General features: G+C 46.2%; 1 protein-coding gene across 4 annotated transcripts in view; it reads left to right on the forward strand.

Annotated features, from left to right (window-relative positions):
* CENPJ (centromere protein J) overlaps positions 1-16,794 on the forward strand; it is a 261,058-nt gene that overhangs the window by 13,294 nt on the left and 230,970 nt on the right. For all 4 annotated transcript variants that reach the window (XM_069202296.1, XM_069202295.1, XM_069202297.1 and 1 more), the window contains one exon: positions 10,101-10,224. In XM_069202296.1, the coding sequence (XP_069058397.1) occupies positions 10,101-10,224 (124 nt within the window). The remainder of the gene's footprint in view (positions 1-10,100; positions 10,225-16,794) is intronic.

Raw genomic sequence — 16,794 nt, forward strand, 5'->3', positions numbered from 1 at the left:
TCTTTCCCTTTTTTTTTCTACTGCCAAATCAAGATGTTACAAGTGCATGGCAGATGTGGTTCCTTTTTTTTTTTTTTCTCTCTCTTGGTTCTTAAAGTTTTTCGAAGTCTGCACCACCTTGAAGTGTCCAGTTGAAAAACACCACTTTCAGGAAGAGTTGTGTGTGTATATAATATATATGTATGTGTGTGTGTGTATGTGTGTGTGTATATATATATATATATGTATATGTATATATGTATGTGTGTGTGTCAATCAACAGACTTAGTTTGCTGGCATGTGCAGTGCTACCGACCAAGGGAGTGTGTGGGCAAACTGCGCATTAAATTCATAAGCACAACTCGAAAGATGGTCTGACACATTGGGGATCTGTGTGCGTTTAAAAGCCTTTATTTCTTATTGTCATTGAATAATGCATTTTGGCTGGTCCCCCAGCCTTGCTCACATATCTAGTGCCATTCTGGATATTGCTTTTATAGTGTTGTTGTCCATATAAACAACATAAACAAAATACTATGCTTAAACCCTCACATGCCCTCTTAGTGAAATTCATTTTCAGAATATAGTGGCTGCTGGAAATATACTTATTTTTGGGAAAACATGCTATATTTATTTATCTTGAAAGTCCATGCTTGTGAAATACCCCCACTTCCATTTAATACCTGATGTCCTCAGTGCCGTATGTTATTCAGTTGACTCAAAAACAGAAACAAAAGCAATGGATTCCGCCCAAGTGGGCTATCATTCGACATTATTTATCATGATGATCAATTTCCATAGATTATCTATCACCATGTGATCCTCTAAATACGTTATATCATGAGTTGATGCCAAACAGGGGATATTGAGCCAAAGTGGGCTAATACTCCACAGATCAAATGACATAGTGTAATCTAAACATACGAAACATAAACATAAACAAAAACGTAACAAAATCCAAAGCACCCAAATCAAATGTTGACAGCAAGAGAGACACTCCATGTGTTGTGTTCTTACACCTCCATTAAACCTATTTCAACCTCTGCGCCAAACTCTGGCAGGGAGAGAGGGCCTATAGATGAACATATAATTCTTCTTCTGTGTTCAGGCCAATAGGTTTTATACTGTTTAGATTCAATAGCAGTATCCAAGTCTCCTTAGTCTCTGTTTGTTCCCTGTTGCCACCACAAACATTACATACTCTGTCTATTACAAAGTAAACCAGTTCAGATTTGTTGCTATTATGCACTACTTTAAAATGCCTTGCCACCAGATAACTGTGGTTATTGGTGGTGGGGGCGGTGTTAGGGGCTTATGGTGAAGTGGATGAAGCCTGAGAACTAGTCCCTGGAGGCACCGTAATATCTTGAGGCCCCATACATATGGTGTTGGGGTGGGACAAACTGGGGTACCCCATCCCTTGCGTCTAGACACTTTCTCATGCACGCTTATTACATTCATGGAATGGGGGGGGCTCTGTCATGTCATGACCAAAATACTTACAGAGGATGACCGAGTAGGCAAACATTTAGATGCAGGAAAAAAAGCATGTCCACCTGGGCTAAAACCATTGGCAAAACCATAGGACCCAAAGGCGAGGCCTACTGGCTTTGTCCGTGTTTGTTATTAAAGGTTTTCAACACAGAAACACTAACAAATACTCACATAAAGTAGAAACAGCAATTTCAAAATTAGGAGACGGTGGAAAAGTCAGAGAAAAGTGATAGAGGTGTAAATCGATAAAACAAGTGAGGCAAAGTAAACGCAGTATTTAGTGACAAAGGATACATATGGGTAGAAAAATCATTGTTGTACAATGACACTACTTGGCTGACAGATACTCCAACCTGCTGAGGTGGAGAGGGGGCCTAAAATAAGGTAGCCCAATGGCCACAGGTAAGCAGTGTCACCAATCAAAAATATGAATCGGGGAAAAAAAAAAAAATCCATCCCCAAGAATATTTTTGTCTGGTATCGCCCGCCTAGTCTAGATGTTCACTGATCATTGGTCCAGTCCCCTCTCCAGAAGTCTGAGGATGCTCCACCTGCACCCCATAGGTAATACCAATACAGGATTTGTCTAGTCGCACAGTCAGGAGGGCTCAACGTCTGACCACTCCTCCCCCGTGGGCAAGGAGCACGTTTGTGGCTGACGCTGCAGTCGCCAGGGCAACCATGTAGGGGAATTGACCGTCTATGGGAGCGGTGACTTCACTGCAGTTGGTCCGAAATCCTGCTTGTGCAATGGGCGGTCAGCATGTATTCCACCGCCAGGTCCACCTCTATCCCTTTGCTGATTTCTGCGGCCTGTGGTGTGTTTCCCCTAAAGCAATTCCCATGCCTCCTGTGGTGTGGCGAAATGCCATGTCTTACCCTCTTTGATCACACTAAGACACCCTGGAAAGAGCATCACGTATTTGAGCTCAAATTCGTGCAGTGCTTTTTTGACATTCTGGAAACTTTGCTTTGTTGCTGGACTTTGATTGTGAAATCTGGGAAGAACCACATTGTGGTGTTTTTTGGAGGTCACTGCGGGATCTGGCAGCCTGCAGGATCCCGTCTCTGTCCCAGAAGTTGAATACCCTTGCAGTGATTATCCTTGGGGAGGTAGATAGGGCAAGGTGGGAACAGTGTGTTCTGTGCCCTCTCATTGATGAAAAACGTGGACAATCTCTTTGGGCAGAGGGTCTTGGTTTTTTAGTCTTGCAAAAAAAGTTTGATACTGGGGCTGTCGTCCTTCCGTCTTATCCTCCCCTCCTGGTCTTTCAAGCACGTCATAACTATGTTGTGTTCTTTGGTGAGAAACTGTACTTGGCTCTCAAGTCTCTTAGATCTGTACTGTAGACGAGCAATGTCTGTTTCAGTGGTTGTGACCTTTTCTGTAACTTTGTTAAGGGTCATATCCACTGTTACAGAATCCACTGTTACAGAATCCAGTTTAGGTTTTAGCAAACTTCTAAGGTCTTAAATGACTGCCATTATTGCGCCCAAGGAGGGCTCCTTCTGGGCCCACAGTCTGTGCTGGGCCCCTGACCCCTCAGCATCCTCCCCTACTAGGGACCCCTCCGTCTACCTCTGGACTCCATATTTGTCTATTTTATTTGTCTGCTGGGGGAGCTGCCCTTTGTTCCTGACCATGCTGAAGGAGTGCCCCCTCAACAGTCTCCAAGGGACTCGACTATAGGTCTCTGCCGATTAGCGCACTTACTGGGTGCCTCACGAGCCCCATTGGTTGCCATCACTCAGCTTTGGGGCAGTCCCCCGGTTGAAGATGGTCCCTCCCCTGGCTTGTGACAGTCACGGACACCAGTTGTCTAGGCCTTTCACCTGTGGGCTCCTTCCATACTCTCCTATTCCAGTCCGTCATGCCTCTGGGGTGGCACTGCTCCTTTGGTGCCTCGGGCAGACAAGTGGCACAAGCGGGTGAGCCGCCCATCTCCGCTGAGTCTCTGGACGAACCCGCTGCATTTGCTGAGGTTGATTTTGGTCCTTTCATGTGTGCTGCACTTCCAGAAGCCGCGGTCTCGGGCAGAGGATCTCTCACTATATATTTCCCCAGGGCCATGCCGCTGTCCACTCATCCACTTCCCAGCAGGCTGGCAGGAGGTTCTCTGCTGTACATCTCTGCCAGCAGTCAAGTCCTGCCGGACCCCCCCATCGGCTCTACCTCAATCCCAGGGGTCTCTGTTGCCTTCACCGGACCAGGGGGCAAGACCTCAACTCAGCTCCGCGGCTCGGGCCCAATCGTGGCCCCACTTTTTCCCCCCTCCTACCCAACTCCCACCACCAGCCATTCTCTGCTGGTTCCCCAGTGATCTCCAAGCCGATAGTTCCAATGTTTCTTCCCAAAACAAGACTTGATCCCCAAGTGATCAGGCCCTTTAGCACCTCTGTGTCCCTAGTTAATGGTACAGGTGAGGGCATATCTGAATGAGCAAATATGCCTCTACTATGTCTAGGCGGATTCTTAGACATAGTAAGTGAACAGGTAGGCCATTCTAAATACATTTGCTGGACACTGGTAAATATGAGTTCCCCAGCTACACAATGGCTTCACTGAATATAGTGATGTTTGGTATCAAACATATTGTAATATTAAACCCTCACTGATCCCACTGATGGATTTATTATTAATAATTATTAAAGCTGCCCCCTGAAAACCTACATCCTGTTGGTGGGCTAACTGACTAGTTGTAGAACAGCCTTCCACCAACAGATGAGATTCTGATCCCTCAAGGGTGAGAACCTTTGCTCTCTGGAGGTCAGAAACCAAGCCTGCTCTGGCATGGGTGATACACACTCTTCCCAACAGGATGACCTGTAATCTACATTCCAAGGCAGGAAGCTTCGGAGGAGCCCATCGCCTTTGGCATGTAGATCTGGCTTTCCTTGGAGGGAGATGCCGGTCCCACTGCCTCAGGGCCCATTTGGTACCTGGACGTGCAGGAAAATTAGCTTTGCAGGTGGTTTGTTGCAGCTGCAGGCTGGACATAGTTATAGGATTTCGGCTATCTTTTGTGTGGTGGAAGTAGGAATTCTGGGACTCCCCAAAGGAAGTGGTCATCTAGGGGCTGTAGTGCCCCCTACGGTAAGGTGCCCATTGGCTACTACACTTTTTCTACTCCTGTTAACGCCCCATAAATTCAGTAGTGAACAAGAAGAGCTGAGGAGCACGTCTGATTTGGCGCCAACCCTGCCAGCCTGTCTACTGCAGCCGACCGTCGTGGAGCAACTCGCCTGTCCTGGCACTGCAGCCTCCAAAAAACCAGGAGAGTTGCCAGTTCTTCGCAAATCACCAAGAAGAACTTTGGAGCAGAGGAGCTGTTTCCCTGCTGCAGGCACTACTTGTAAATTCTGGTACTCTGCCCTGTTGGCCATCAGGTCCTCTGAGGGATCAACAAGCCAGGAAAAGACGTCTGGGAGGTCAGCCCTGCAACTTCACCAAAGTCACAAGACGCTGATCCCACCCAGAGGCTCCCTGCACCTATACGTGGGGTGCTGGACCCTTACAGCAACCAAGGCTTTTTGGTGGTCGGATCCAGAGTTCAACAGCACCAAAGCAAACCTACCATTGAGGAATGTCAGGATCCACGAGGCCATTTAGGAGAGTGAGCGAGCTCTCCTGTTTCCCTCCTTCACCTGGACCCAGAGTAAGTCGCTGATCACCGCAACCCAACGCCTCCAAAAACAGCACTGCGCCCGAGCCGCTTAGCCTGAGGTGAAGTGGGCCAACAGCATCAGTGTAGTTCCCAGGCCCTTCAGGGGCAAATCCCACCTTGATTTGGCCCACTGTGGACTTCTAGACGGCATCTACAGCCTCTTTCTACTGCGTCCTGTTCACCACGACCGCCTCTGATAACGGAGACCCGGCGGTCCACTGCACCTGGGCGCTCTGGCCCGAGGAGAAGAGTACAACTGCCACTGGTGTCCTGCGGCCCGTCTCTTCCCCCCCCCCCCCCTCCTCCCCCTTCCTCCACCCCCACTCCCCAAGCTCATGAAAGCGAGCCCTTTTATTGGTTCAGTCAGACTGGGCCCCAGTACACGTCTGCAGCATGTTTATATAGGCCCCCCTCTACCACGACTGCCTCCGGTGTCGGAAACCTTGCGGTCCAAGACACCTCTGCACCCCCATGCCCCAGACCAAGCATGGCAAGAACTGAACCTCCTTGGTGGTTCACTGGAACTGAATTCTCAGTCCACCCCTGCAGCATCTTTGTGAATGGACCGATCCCCATTGACTTACACAGGGCACCCAACTCTGAACTGCGCCACTGCATCCAGCCACCTCAGTGCTGCCCAAGGTGACCTGTTGTTGTGGCCTAGGACCTTACTCTGTACTCCCCTTAAGTCCAGAAGGTTGGGTCTGTAAGTTTCTGTGAAGTACCTGTTTGCTGTGTCTATTTTCTCTGCCATAGAGTAACATTGCAGCTACAGAAAAATGGACTGGTGATTTTTTTAAAAACATCTAAAAATTCTTATTCCAAAGTACTCACCTGATTGCAGTGATCTTGGTATCTAAATTTATATAAAAGAATATATTTTTTTATATTTTATAAATTGGTGTTGGATTTCTTCATTAAGTGTGTATCTCACTGTCTAAATGTGTGCATTAAATGCTTAACACAACTCTCTAATATGCCTAACTGCTCGCCCACACTACCACAAAAGAGAGCATTTGAGATGTAATTTGTGCCTCTGTAATTCCTCTGGGGATAGCTTGGACTCTTTACAGAGTGTACCTCTTTTTTGGTCCACTATATAAAGTGCCAGCTTCCTACTCAAGTGTCGAGTTTCCTATGAGATCCCATAGTTTCATCCTTGCCAGCTTTCTCAACTCGCGCAATCGACAACCCACCCACAAGAGGGTCCCTCGAGAAGGATTGTCTTTGTATCCTACATAATTGTCTTTGTCCTTTGCCTTGAAAGGGACCTTTGTTGGTCCTAGCAGAGGGGACGTGAAGGGCTCTCTGTAAATGTACTCTAGGTGGGATTTCCCTTCTGTCCAGTATCTCTCCAACCATGTTGCTAAGTCATTTCGTGGCATGTGGCTCCATTCATTTACCGCCTGTAGCTGGGCAGCCCAGTAGTACACTGGGATATCTGGTAGCGCAGTGCCACAGTTATACACTGTAGGAAAATGGCTCCCTGTTGCATTTACCCCCCCACTTTTTGCCTGATATTATTGCTGACTTGATTAAGAAGTGTGCTGGGACCCTGCTAACCAGGCCCAAGCCACAATTGGCACACCCCTGGCCCACAGATAAGTCCCTTGTAAAAGGTACCAGTGGTACCAAGGGCCGTGTGGCCAGGGAAGGTTCCTAAGGGCTGCAGCATGTGTTGTGCCACCGTAAGGGACCCCTCACCTAACACAAGCACACTGCCATAGCAGATTGTGTGTGTTGGTGGGGAGAAAAAGGCAAAGTGGACAGGACATCCCCCTCAGGATGTCATGCACACAAAATACTGCCTGTGGCATAGGTAAGTCACCCCTCTAGCAGGCTTTACAGCCCTAATGCAGGGTGCACTATACCACAGGTGAGGGCAAAGCTGCATAAGCAATATGCCCCTACAGTGTCTAAGTCCATTCTTAGACATTGTAAGTACAGTGTGGCCATATTAGGTATATGGTCTGGGAGTTTCTCAAAACAAACTCCACAGCTCCATAATGACTACACTGAATACTGGGAAGTTTGGTATCAAACTTCTCAGAATAATAAACCCACACTGATGCCAGTGTTGGATTTATTACAAAATGCACACAGAGGGCATCTTAGAAGATGCCCCCTGTAATTTACCCAATCCTTCAGTGCAGGACTGACTGGTCTGTGCCAGCCTGCCACTGAGACAAGTTTCTGCCCCCTGGGATGAGAGCCTTTGTGTTCTCTGAGGCCAGAAATAAAGCCTGCACTGGGTGTAGATGCTTCTCACCTTCCCCTGCAGGAACTGTAACACCTAGTGGTGAGCCTCAAAGGCGCAGGCATTTTGTTGAAGCACCCCAGGGCATCCCAGCTAGTGGAGATGCCCGCCCCTCCGGCCTCTGCTCCCACCTTTGGCGGCAAGGCAGGAGAGGATAATGAGAACAACAAGGAGGAGTCACCCACCAGTCAGGACAGCCCCTAAGGTGTCCTCAACTGAGGTGACCCCTGCGTTTAGAAATCCTCAATCTTGAGCTTGGAGGATTCCACCAATAAGATTAGGGATGTGCCCCGCCTCTCCTCAGGGAGGAGGCAGAAAGAGGGTGTAGCCACCCCCAGGACAATAGACATTGGCTACTGCCCTCATGACCTAAACACACCCCTAAATCTAGTATTTAGGGGCGACCCAGAAACCAGGAAATCAGATTCCTGCAACCTACAACAAGGAGGACTGCTGACCTGAAAGCCCTGCAGAGACGACGGAGACGACAAATGACTTGGACCCAGCCCTACCGGCCTGTCTCCAGACTCAAACAATCTGCACAGCAACGCATCCGACAGGGACCAGCGACCGCTGAAGCCTCATAGGACTGCCCTGAATTTGAAGGACCAAGAAACTCCAGACAACAGCGGCACTGTTCAAAAACAGCAACAACTTTGAAACTTTTTAACAACTTCCAAAGAACTCATTCTTCCCGCCGTAAGCGTGAGACTTCACACTCTGCACCTGACGCCCCCTCTCGAGCTCCAGAGAACCAACACTGCAGAGAGGACTCCCAGGCGACTGCGACCTCGTGAGTAACCTGAGACAACCCCCCTGCACTCCCACAGCAACGCATGCAGACAGGATCCAGAGGCTCGCCTGACCTCGACTGTCTGGAACAAAGAAGCTGACGCCTGGACCAAGCACTGCACCCGCAGCCCCCAGGACAAAAAGGAATCGAACACCAGTGCAGGAGTGACCATCAGGCGACCCTCTGCCTATCTGCCTAGCCCAGTCAGTGGCTGGCCTGAGAAGCCTCCCTGTGCCCTGCCTGCACCGCTAGAGTGACCCCCGGGTCCCTCCATTGATTTCTACAGAAAACCAGACGCCTGCTAAGCACACTGCAACCGGCTGCCCCTGTGCCTCTGAGGGTGTGTTTTCTGTGCCTACTTGTGCCCCCCCCCCCCCCCAGTGCTCTACAAAACCCCCCTGGTCTGCTCTCCAAAGACGCAGGTACTTGTTGTCAGACCAGAACCGGAGCACCCCTGTTCTCCATAGGCTCCTATGTGTATTGTGCTCTCCTTTGACCTCTTCACCTGACCAGCCCTGGGTTGCTGGTGCGGTGACTTTGGGGTTGCCACAAACCCCCAACGGTGGGCTGCCTATGCCCAGGAAACTGAACTTGTAAGTGCTTTACTTACCTGAGAAACTAACCAATACTTACCTCCCCCAGGAACTGTTGATTTATGCACAGTGTCCACTTTTAAAATAGCTTATTGCCATTTTAACCTATACTGTGTATGTTACTGCTCTAATTCAAAGTTCCTTACTTACCTGTGTGGAGTACATTGCATTTAATGTATTTACTTCAAATCTTGAATCTTATGGTTCTAAAATAAATTAAGAAAATATATTTTTCTATATAAAAACCTATTGGCCTGGAGTAAGTCTTTGAGTGTGTGTTCCTCATCTGTTGCCTGTGTGTGTACAACAAATGCTTAACACTACCCTCTGATAAGCCTACTCCTCGACTACACGGCCACAAAATAGAGCATTAGAATGATCTACTTTTGCCACTATCAACCTCTAAGGGGAATCCTTGGACTCTGTGCACACTATCTCTCACTTTGAGATAGTATATACAGAGCCAACTTTCTACATACACCAACCTGTATAGGGTGCGGAACGCATTACAGAAGGGACAGCATTGTCTCCTCCACACTGTTGAAGGTCTGAGGCACTGGCTAGTAGTTTTGGAGTGCATATAAAAAAACTTTAGGTAATGTAATTTGAAAAAGTGTAATAATTTCGATCCTGTCCATGATCGAAAGAGGTAGGTATTTCTAGCTGTGACTTCCCTCTCGGACCTCCGATAGACCACCTCCAGGTTCTGCATCAAACAACTGGACAGGACATTGTGTAATTTTGATCCCCAGTATTAGAAACCCTCTGTAGTGACCACTACTTCCAGGGAGGCTCACCGCTGCAGGGGGCCAACTGCCCATTTTGTACAAAATTGTCTTGCCCCAGTTAATTTTCTAGGTCCTGTAGTGTTCAAAGGCACGGAATACCGACACAACTACTGGCAGGGACATTATTGGCACTACAGGTACAGTAGTAGATAGTCTGCGTAGAGACACTCTGTTATTGCCTTCTGAGACAATCTTGTAAGCTAAAGGCCCAGTAGTTGGGGGAAAGCTTTGTTTCCTTGTTCCAGTAGTTTTGGGAGTTCCAATTGAAGCAGAGGGCTTAGATGTGGTTGAAGCTGAGGCATGGTTACACACAACTGGGTGTGTGTTTTGGTTTAAAATATGTAGTGTAGTTTTAACTCCTGTTTGAGATATTGTTGTTCTGATCCTTTCTGCTCCTATAAAATAGGAGCCAGACAATCTGGAATTTAGAGACTATTACTAATGTAACTGATCAAATCCAAAACTTACTTTGTTTGAAAAAATCGTAGCTATTCTGAGTAAACTGCAGTTTATGATTTTTCTTTTTAAAAGCTAAAGGAATTACAGCAACAGAAACAAGAACAATTGAAAAGGCAGCAAATGGAGCAGCTGCAAAGACTTATGGAAGAACACAAAAAACTCCTTACAATGGTTTCTGCACAGCAAACGCTCCCAGGTAGGAGGATAAAACAAATTTAATTATTTTATGCAGACAAATCACAAGCACTCTGTAAATGAAATGACAATAAATACTTTCTGTACAACATTTAGAAAAGCATAAAAGAGGGTTGATGCCTTCCTTCTATGCTCTATTTATTATTTTCTTTTTGTTTGTGTGTGCTTATTGTGAAATATGTATGTATCTGAGGCACAAGTGACGCACATTCCCTTTGGGGGGAATACAAAATTTGAGCCGAGCTGAAATACTTCTCAGCAGGGAATAGGTGCATCCATGGAGCAATTAGACATTGATACCCGTTGTACTCTGCCACCAAGGGTCTCCACTGTATACTGGATCATTGGTCCTAAGTATAATGAATTTGTTTCTTCCAGTGGGTGGGTTAGGGACCGTTTGATGCCTTCTGACACAAATAGCACAAATCGTCATTCCACAAAACTTCAGTTGGATGCTGTAGGAGGCAAGCTCAGTTTATGGTGTACACCTATGGTGTGTGGCACCCGATACCGAGTCCAGACAACACTTAGTAATAGTGTTTAAGTGTCCACATAGCAAAAGCTCTCTAGGGGTAGCTGTGGAGAGCAGCTCAGGGTTATCAAGGAGGATTGTATTGCACTTGCAATACCACAATAGACCGTAATGTTCACACAAGAAAGAACCACACCAAATGTTACAGAAATAAAGTAGACTTTAGTACTAACCTAACTTTGGTATATCTCCACTTGGAGATATGTGCACACAACCAATTTACTTGGTAATGAGCAGGAAAAGCATAGAAAGACATAGGGCCCTATTGACAGGGGAAAGAGGGCCAAACCGTATACTAAGAAAGTGGTGTAAAATTGGAGGTGTCCAACCAAGATAAGTGTTAGAATCCCGGGGGCTGGGGTAGTGCAGAAATACCCAAGGTAAGTAGCATAAATCCCCCAGGCACCCATGTGCAGAGAGGTGGCTAGGACCGTCAAGGTTGGAATTTTGAGGATTCAGGACCCTCCCCAGGGGACCCTGAGGAAACCATTTGGCACAAGGAAGGTTCGATAGTGCCCTCACCTGTGGATACCATGGAAAGTGGAGTACCTGCACCAGGGAGGCTGGGTACAATGGGGTGAAGTGACGTTGGAAACCTTCGTTGAAGTCAGTGGGAACCTCGTTTGCCCAGCTGCTGTTGCGACTCATGGACAAGGTCGGTGGAACCCAAAGGTGGATTTCGGACAGGAAAAACCTGAAAAAGTCAGGGGCAGAGTCCAGACCACTTGGAAAATTGTAGGCAATGCCCACCCTTCTTGGAGAGAAGTTCCCGCAGGTCAGTGATGGAAGGAGTACAGCTGCGGAGGACAGGTGATGCAGGAAGATCCTTGGAGTTGCCTACGAGCTGTCCCACGTCAGTCGCCGGATTGCAGATGGGTTAGCAGAACCACCAACAAGCATTGGCAAAAGCAGGCAGAAGCTCCAAGGATGTTTGTAGGACTTTGCTGACCAGCAAGATCCAAACGACTTGACTTTTGGAGGGGAGTCAAGGCTGGCCATCAGCAAGCAGGAGAGCCCCCACGACGACTCATTGGCAGCAGGGAGGCTGCTGTTCTTGGAGTTTCAAGGTGCTGGAGGCTGGGGATTTTTGGAGCTCAAAGATCTTTGGGAGGAAGAGTCACTAAGCCTTGGTAACAGCAACATACATGGTGCACAGGGGTTCCGTTCCAGTGGCCACAGCAAAGGCCCACTGTCTCTCAAGTTGAACAGAAGACAAGTCACACATATTCCTTTTTGCTTCCTGATGCAGGCAGAGTCCTCGTTATCTTGGAAGATGCACAGGTTGCAGAAGTGTTTTGCAGAGAGCTCATTGTTGTTGCTTGACGATTCTAGGGTCCCACCCTCAAAGGAAGCCTTTAAGTAACCCAGAAAGGGGGTTGGACAATGACTGCGATTACCCACCTACCAGAAGGGGTCATGGACGTCACCTAGCTGGCCTAACCAGTCAGATGCTCCCAGGATCCTCTGCCCATCTTGTTTTCCAAGATGGCAGAATCAAGCCAGCCACCTAGCAGAGCTCTGTCACTTCCCTAGGGTAGTAGCTGGACAGGGGGTTCCTGTACTGGTGCAAACTGGTTCATGCAAGGAGGGCACTAAATGTGCCACTCAAAGCAGTGTGTTGGCTCTCTGAGGCCACCCAGCCCAGAGAAACTCATCTCAAAGGGAGAGGTAGTCGCAGGAAATCCTTTGTTGTGCCTTACCCTGCTCGAGTTAAGCTCATCAGTAGGAGAGCAGAACAGGATCTAGGGTCAGCAGCAGCATGGGCTGGTGTGCAGACCCTGCACAGCTGTACAGGCAGATCTGGGAGATTCTCTAAGGAACCCCCAGAGGACATGGTATCATGCGACTAACACTGTTAATCTCTGTCGTTGCATGATTAAAACATGTTTGATACCAAACATGCCCAGGTTTGGAGAAGCTATTATGTAGTTGGATCTCTCGTGTTGATCAGTGTTTACTACATACCTGAAGATGTCTTTCTCACACTTACAAAGCCCAGAGAATGGAGTCTGGGGGTTTTAGGGGTACCTCTGCTCATGCAGGGGTACCCTCGATTTAGGGACGTATGCCCTGCCCTTGGGATAAAGGGCCTACCATAGGGTTGCATGGGTGGCCTCATACATGTTGCAGCCCCTGGGAGACCTCTGGGATACCAATGCCCTGGGTACCTAAGTGCCATTCACCAGGGACCTACAGGGGGACCTCAGTATGCCAATGATGGGTGTAAGAATAACTTGCCAAGTCAGTTTTAGGGCAGAGAGCACAGACTCTGGGGTCCTAGCTAGCACACCAACACCAGGCAAAAAGTGGGTATAACTATGTCGGAAAGAACCTAATTTCCTAAAGATGCACTAATATTTCCGTTTCTTAACAGTAGCCAGGAAAGGTATGTATAATTTAAAAAAAGCAATATTACATTTATCACTTCTGGTTCTTATTCCAAGCTTGTGTGTGCTAGTTCCATATATTCTTGTGTTATGCTATACTCTATATTTTATAGAGCACTCCTTCATCAAAGGGTATTTTGCACTAAATGATGAAAATTGAAAAATGGGATGAGATAAGTAAAAATCTGCTGTTTTTTGTTGAAAAGGTCATGTACTTTAAAAGGCACCTAAAAACAGGATGGGATTCTTTGAACCGGAGTGCTCCAGGAAGGGTGTTCCCAGGGGTGTGGAATTTAATAAAATATCTACTTGTCCTTGGGACAGGTTGCTTCTTAAATATACTTGTCCTGTAAAAAAAAAATCTACTTGTCCCTTTGGTGCCAAGTAGTGCAGCGGCAAATTATGAAGCAATCTCCTTATGTAAGAGCTCTGATTATGCCAGGGCTACTACTGTAATAGGACTTCAATACTTGCAATTTCAATCCCTGCTGTAGCAATTTCCTTATTTCCACAGATCTACATACTGGGGCTGGAGGAATCAGTAAGCAAAAGTTCCAGGGCTGGATTGTCTTTGAATTTGCGAACCTACTCACGTGCATGTTTTAAGGATTTTCACCAGCTCTCTTCTACTCTTTTCCCAAAATGAGAAAGGTTGGACATTACCTCCTCCCAATGGCAAAAGTAGAAGTTCTTCCAGGGTGGGGAAAAAAGTAGATGGAGGAGAAGTGAACTCTTAAACGCTCAATAGATTTTCACATGAGCAAATCTACACATGTAGATTTGTTCAGCTAAAATACAGTTCACAAATATTTTCTAGGAGTATGATTTCCTGGTCTAATTCTGTAAGCTCTTGTGAATTCATGAAAACCACTAATTCATATTCTTTTAAATACTAGCATGCGTCAACACATTTTAATAAATGATGCTTCAAAGAAATAGCACCTAAAATTTAATTGTAGCTAAGCGCTTTTTTTCCTACGTGTATTTTTTTTTTCTGACCATTGTATTTTGAAAGCAAAGAATCGTCACTCCGAGAGCATTCTGTGAGCATACTTGGCCTCACATTGTTAAACTTTTCAAACGTTTGGATACTTTTTTTTTTTTTTTATTTTTTTTTTTTACTGGAACTACTGTCATTAGTGCAGTGTGACCTTAAAACGGTTATTTACGGCGGTCACCCTAATAATGAAGGCTTTTAATTAATGAACCATAAATACAAGTCCGAACAGCATTAACTTATGGACACACATATTAACTCTACTGCAAACAGTTCCCTTCTTTGTAAACTGGCAGCCAAAGGGTTTGTGCTGCAGGGGGTTGGGCCTACTTGTCCCAAGGACAAAATAAACATGAAAACTTGTTGCCATTGACCTCAAACAATATGTCCGGGGCGTTGGGGGATAGGAATTCCACATCCCCGTGTTCGTTCCAGAGTTTAGAGGCACAGAAGGCACTTTTTTGGAGTAAATCATAGATTGGCATTAGCTGAGGAAAGAGATTTCTTAAAGCAGTATTTTTGAAGATGAGATATAATAAATACAGGACCCCTGACATTATGAATGGTGTTATAAGCCAAGCCCAGTAATCAGAAGAAAATCTGCTGTTTGATGGTTAGCCATTGTAGGTGAACGAGAGGCATGGCATGGTCAAAAAGGTACATTTATGTTGAAATTGCAAAGCTTAGAGACACAGGGATGTGGAATTCCTATTGCCCGACGCCCGGGACATCTTGTTTGGGGTCAAGGGCAACCAGTTTTTATGTTTACTTTGTCCTTGGGACAAGTAGGCCCAACCCTCCACAGCACAAACCCTTTGGCTGCTTGTTTACAGAGAGTGGAACTCTCTGCAGTTGAGGTAATGTGTTTCCAAAAGATAATGCTGTTCAAACTTGTATTTATGGTTCATTATTTGAAAGCCTTCATTATTAGGGTGAGTGCTGTAAATAAATGTTTTAAGGTCACACTTCACTACTGACGTTGGTTCCAGCACAAAAAAAAAAAAATGTGTATACACATGTCTGAAAAGTTTAGGCTATGAGGCTAAGTATAATGCTCCCAGAATGCTCTCTGATTAGATGCAAATGAAGTGTCATTACGTAAAATGTGTTGATGCATGCTAGTATTTCCCAAAAATATTTCGAATGGAAAAATCAGTGTAACCATTTTCAACACGAATATGGGAAGCATGAAAATAAACAAACACTGACAAAGCCAACTGATCAGACATATTTTTATAAGTCTTTTAGTTTCATCAATGCGTGTCTTATTTTGACATGGCTTTTGTAATATTTTGCATTGTACATTGTTGTGGGAGCTACCAGGCCCTCAACATTGTAACAAACACTGGCAAAAAACCCCCAAAATGTTTTTGAATTCTAAAAGCACACGTTGCCACCAGTGGAATAACAAAGGCCCGCAGCCGCCCTCCAGGGGGCCCCTTCAGCACAGCACCTGCCCTGAGTGAGTCTGGAGGGGGGGCTCCTCCATGTTCTTTGCAAAGGGGCACCCTCCAGTTTCGTTACGTCACTGATTGCCTACTTTGTGTGCCAATATGCTCCTTGTGGAAGAGCAGAATGCGATCACTCACAGTAAAGCCAGCCGAAAGAGAAAGAAATAGAAGTTTAATACAAACAAAATGTCTTTGTTAACACCAGACCTAATTAGGGACCAAGACCCACATGTAGGTTGCTTTTTGCATGTCGCAAACAGCGACTTTCGCTGTTTGCGACGTGCAAAAAGCACATTGCGATGCAAAAACCCAGTTTTCTGATTTGGTAACCTGGTAACCGAATCGCAAAACGGGTTGTCGCAATTAGGAAGGGGTGTTCCCTTCCTAATTGTGACTAGCAGTGCAATGTAGGATTGTTTTGTGACCGCAAACACGGGCGCAAACCATTCGCAGTTTGCACCCATTTCAAATGGGTGCTAACTCTTTCGCAAAAGGGAAAGGGTCCCCATGGGACCCCTTCCCCATTGTGAATGTCACTGTAAACATTTTTTCAGAGCAGGCAGTGGTCCTTGGGACCACTGCCTGCTCTGAAAAAATGAAACGAAAACGTTTCATTTTTCGTTTTTGTAATGCATCTCGTTTTCCTTTAAGGAAAACGGGCTGCATTTAAAAAAAAAAAAAGAAACTGCTTTATTGAAAAGCAGTCACAGACATGGTGGTCTGCTGTCTCCAGCAGGCCACCATCCCTGTGAGGACCGCTATTCGCAAGGGGGTTGCAAATTGCGACCCACCTCATGATTATTCATTAGGTGGGCATTTGCGAAGCCCTTGCGAATCACAGATGGTGTCAGGAACACCATCCTACATTCGGATTTGCGACTCGCAAATTGCGAGTCGTAAATCTGAACCTACCTACATGTGGCCCCAAATTCTTAAAGAAAGTCACAAAAGTGCACCCATGGTATATGTCGTACCCCTATAAAATATTTGGGAACTGTATTTTAGCATGGGTAAATACGCATGTGTAGATTTGCTCATGTGAAAATCTATTGAGCATTTGCAAGTTCATTTTCCCTCCAGCCACTTTCTTCCCAACCCTGGAAGAAGTTCTAATTCTGCCATTGTCAGGAGTAAATGTCCAACCTTTCTTATTATGGGAAAATATTAGAGAGAAGCTGGTGAAAATCTTTAAAACATGCAGGTT

The sequence above is a fragment of the Pleurodeles waltl genome, chromosome 8 (genome assembly GCF_031143425.1).
Source record: "Pleurodeles waltl isolate 20211129_DDA chromosome 8, aPleWal1.hap1.20221129, whole genome shotgun sequence".
Classification (NCBI taxonomy): domain Eukaryota; kingdom Metazoa; phylum Chordata; class Amphibia; order Caudata; family Salamandridae; genus Pleurodeles; species Pleurodeles waltl.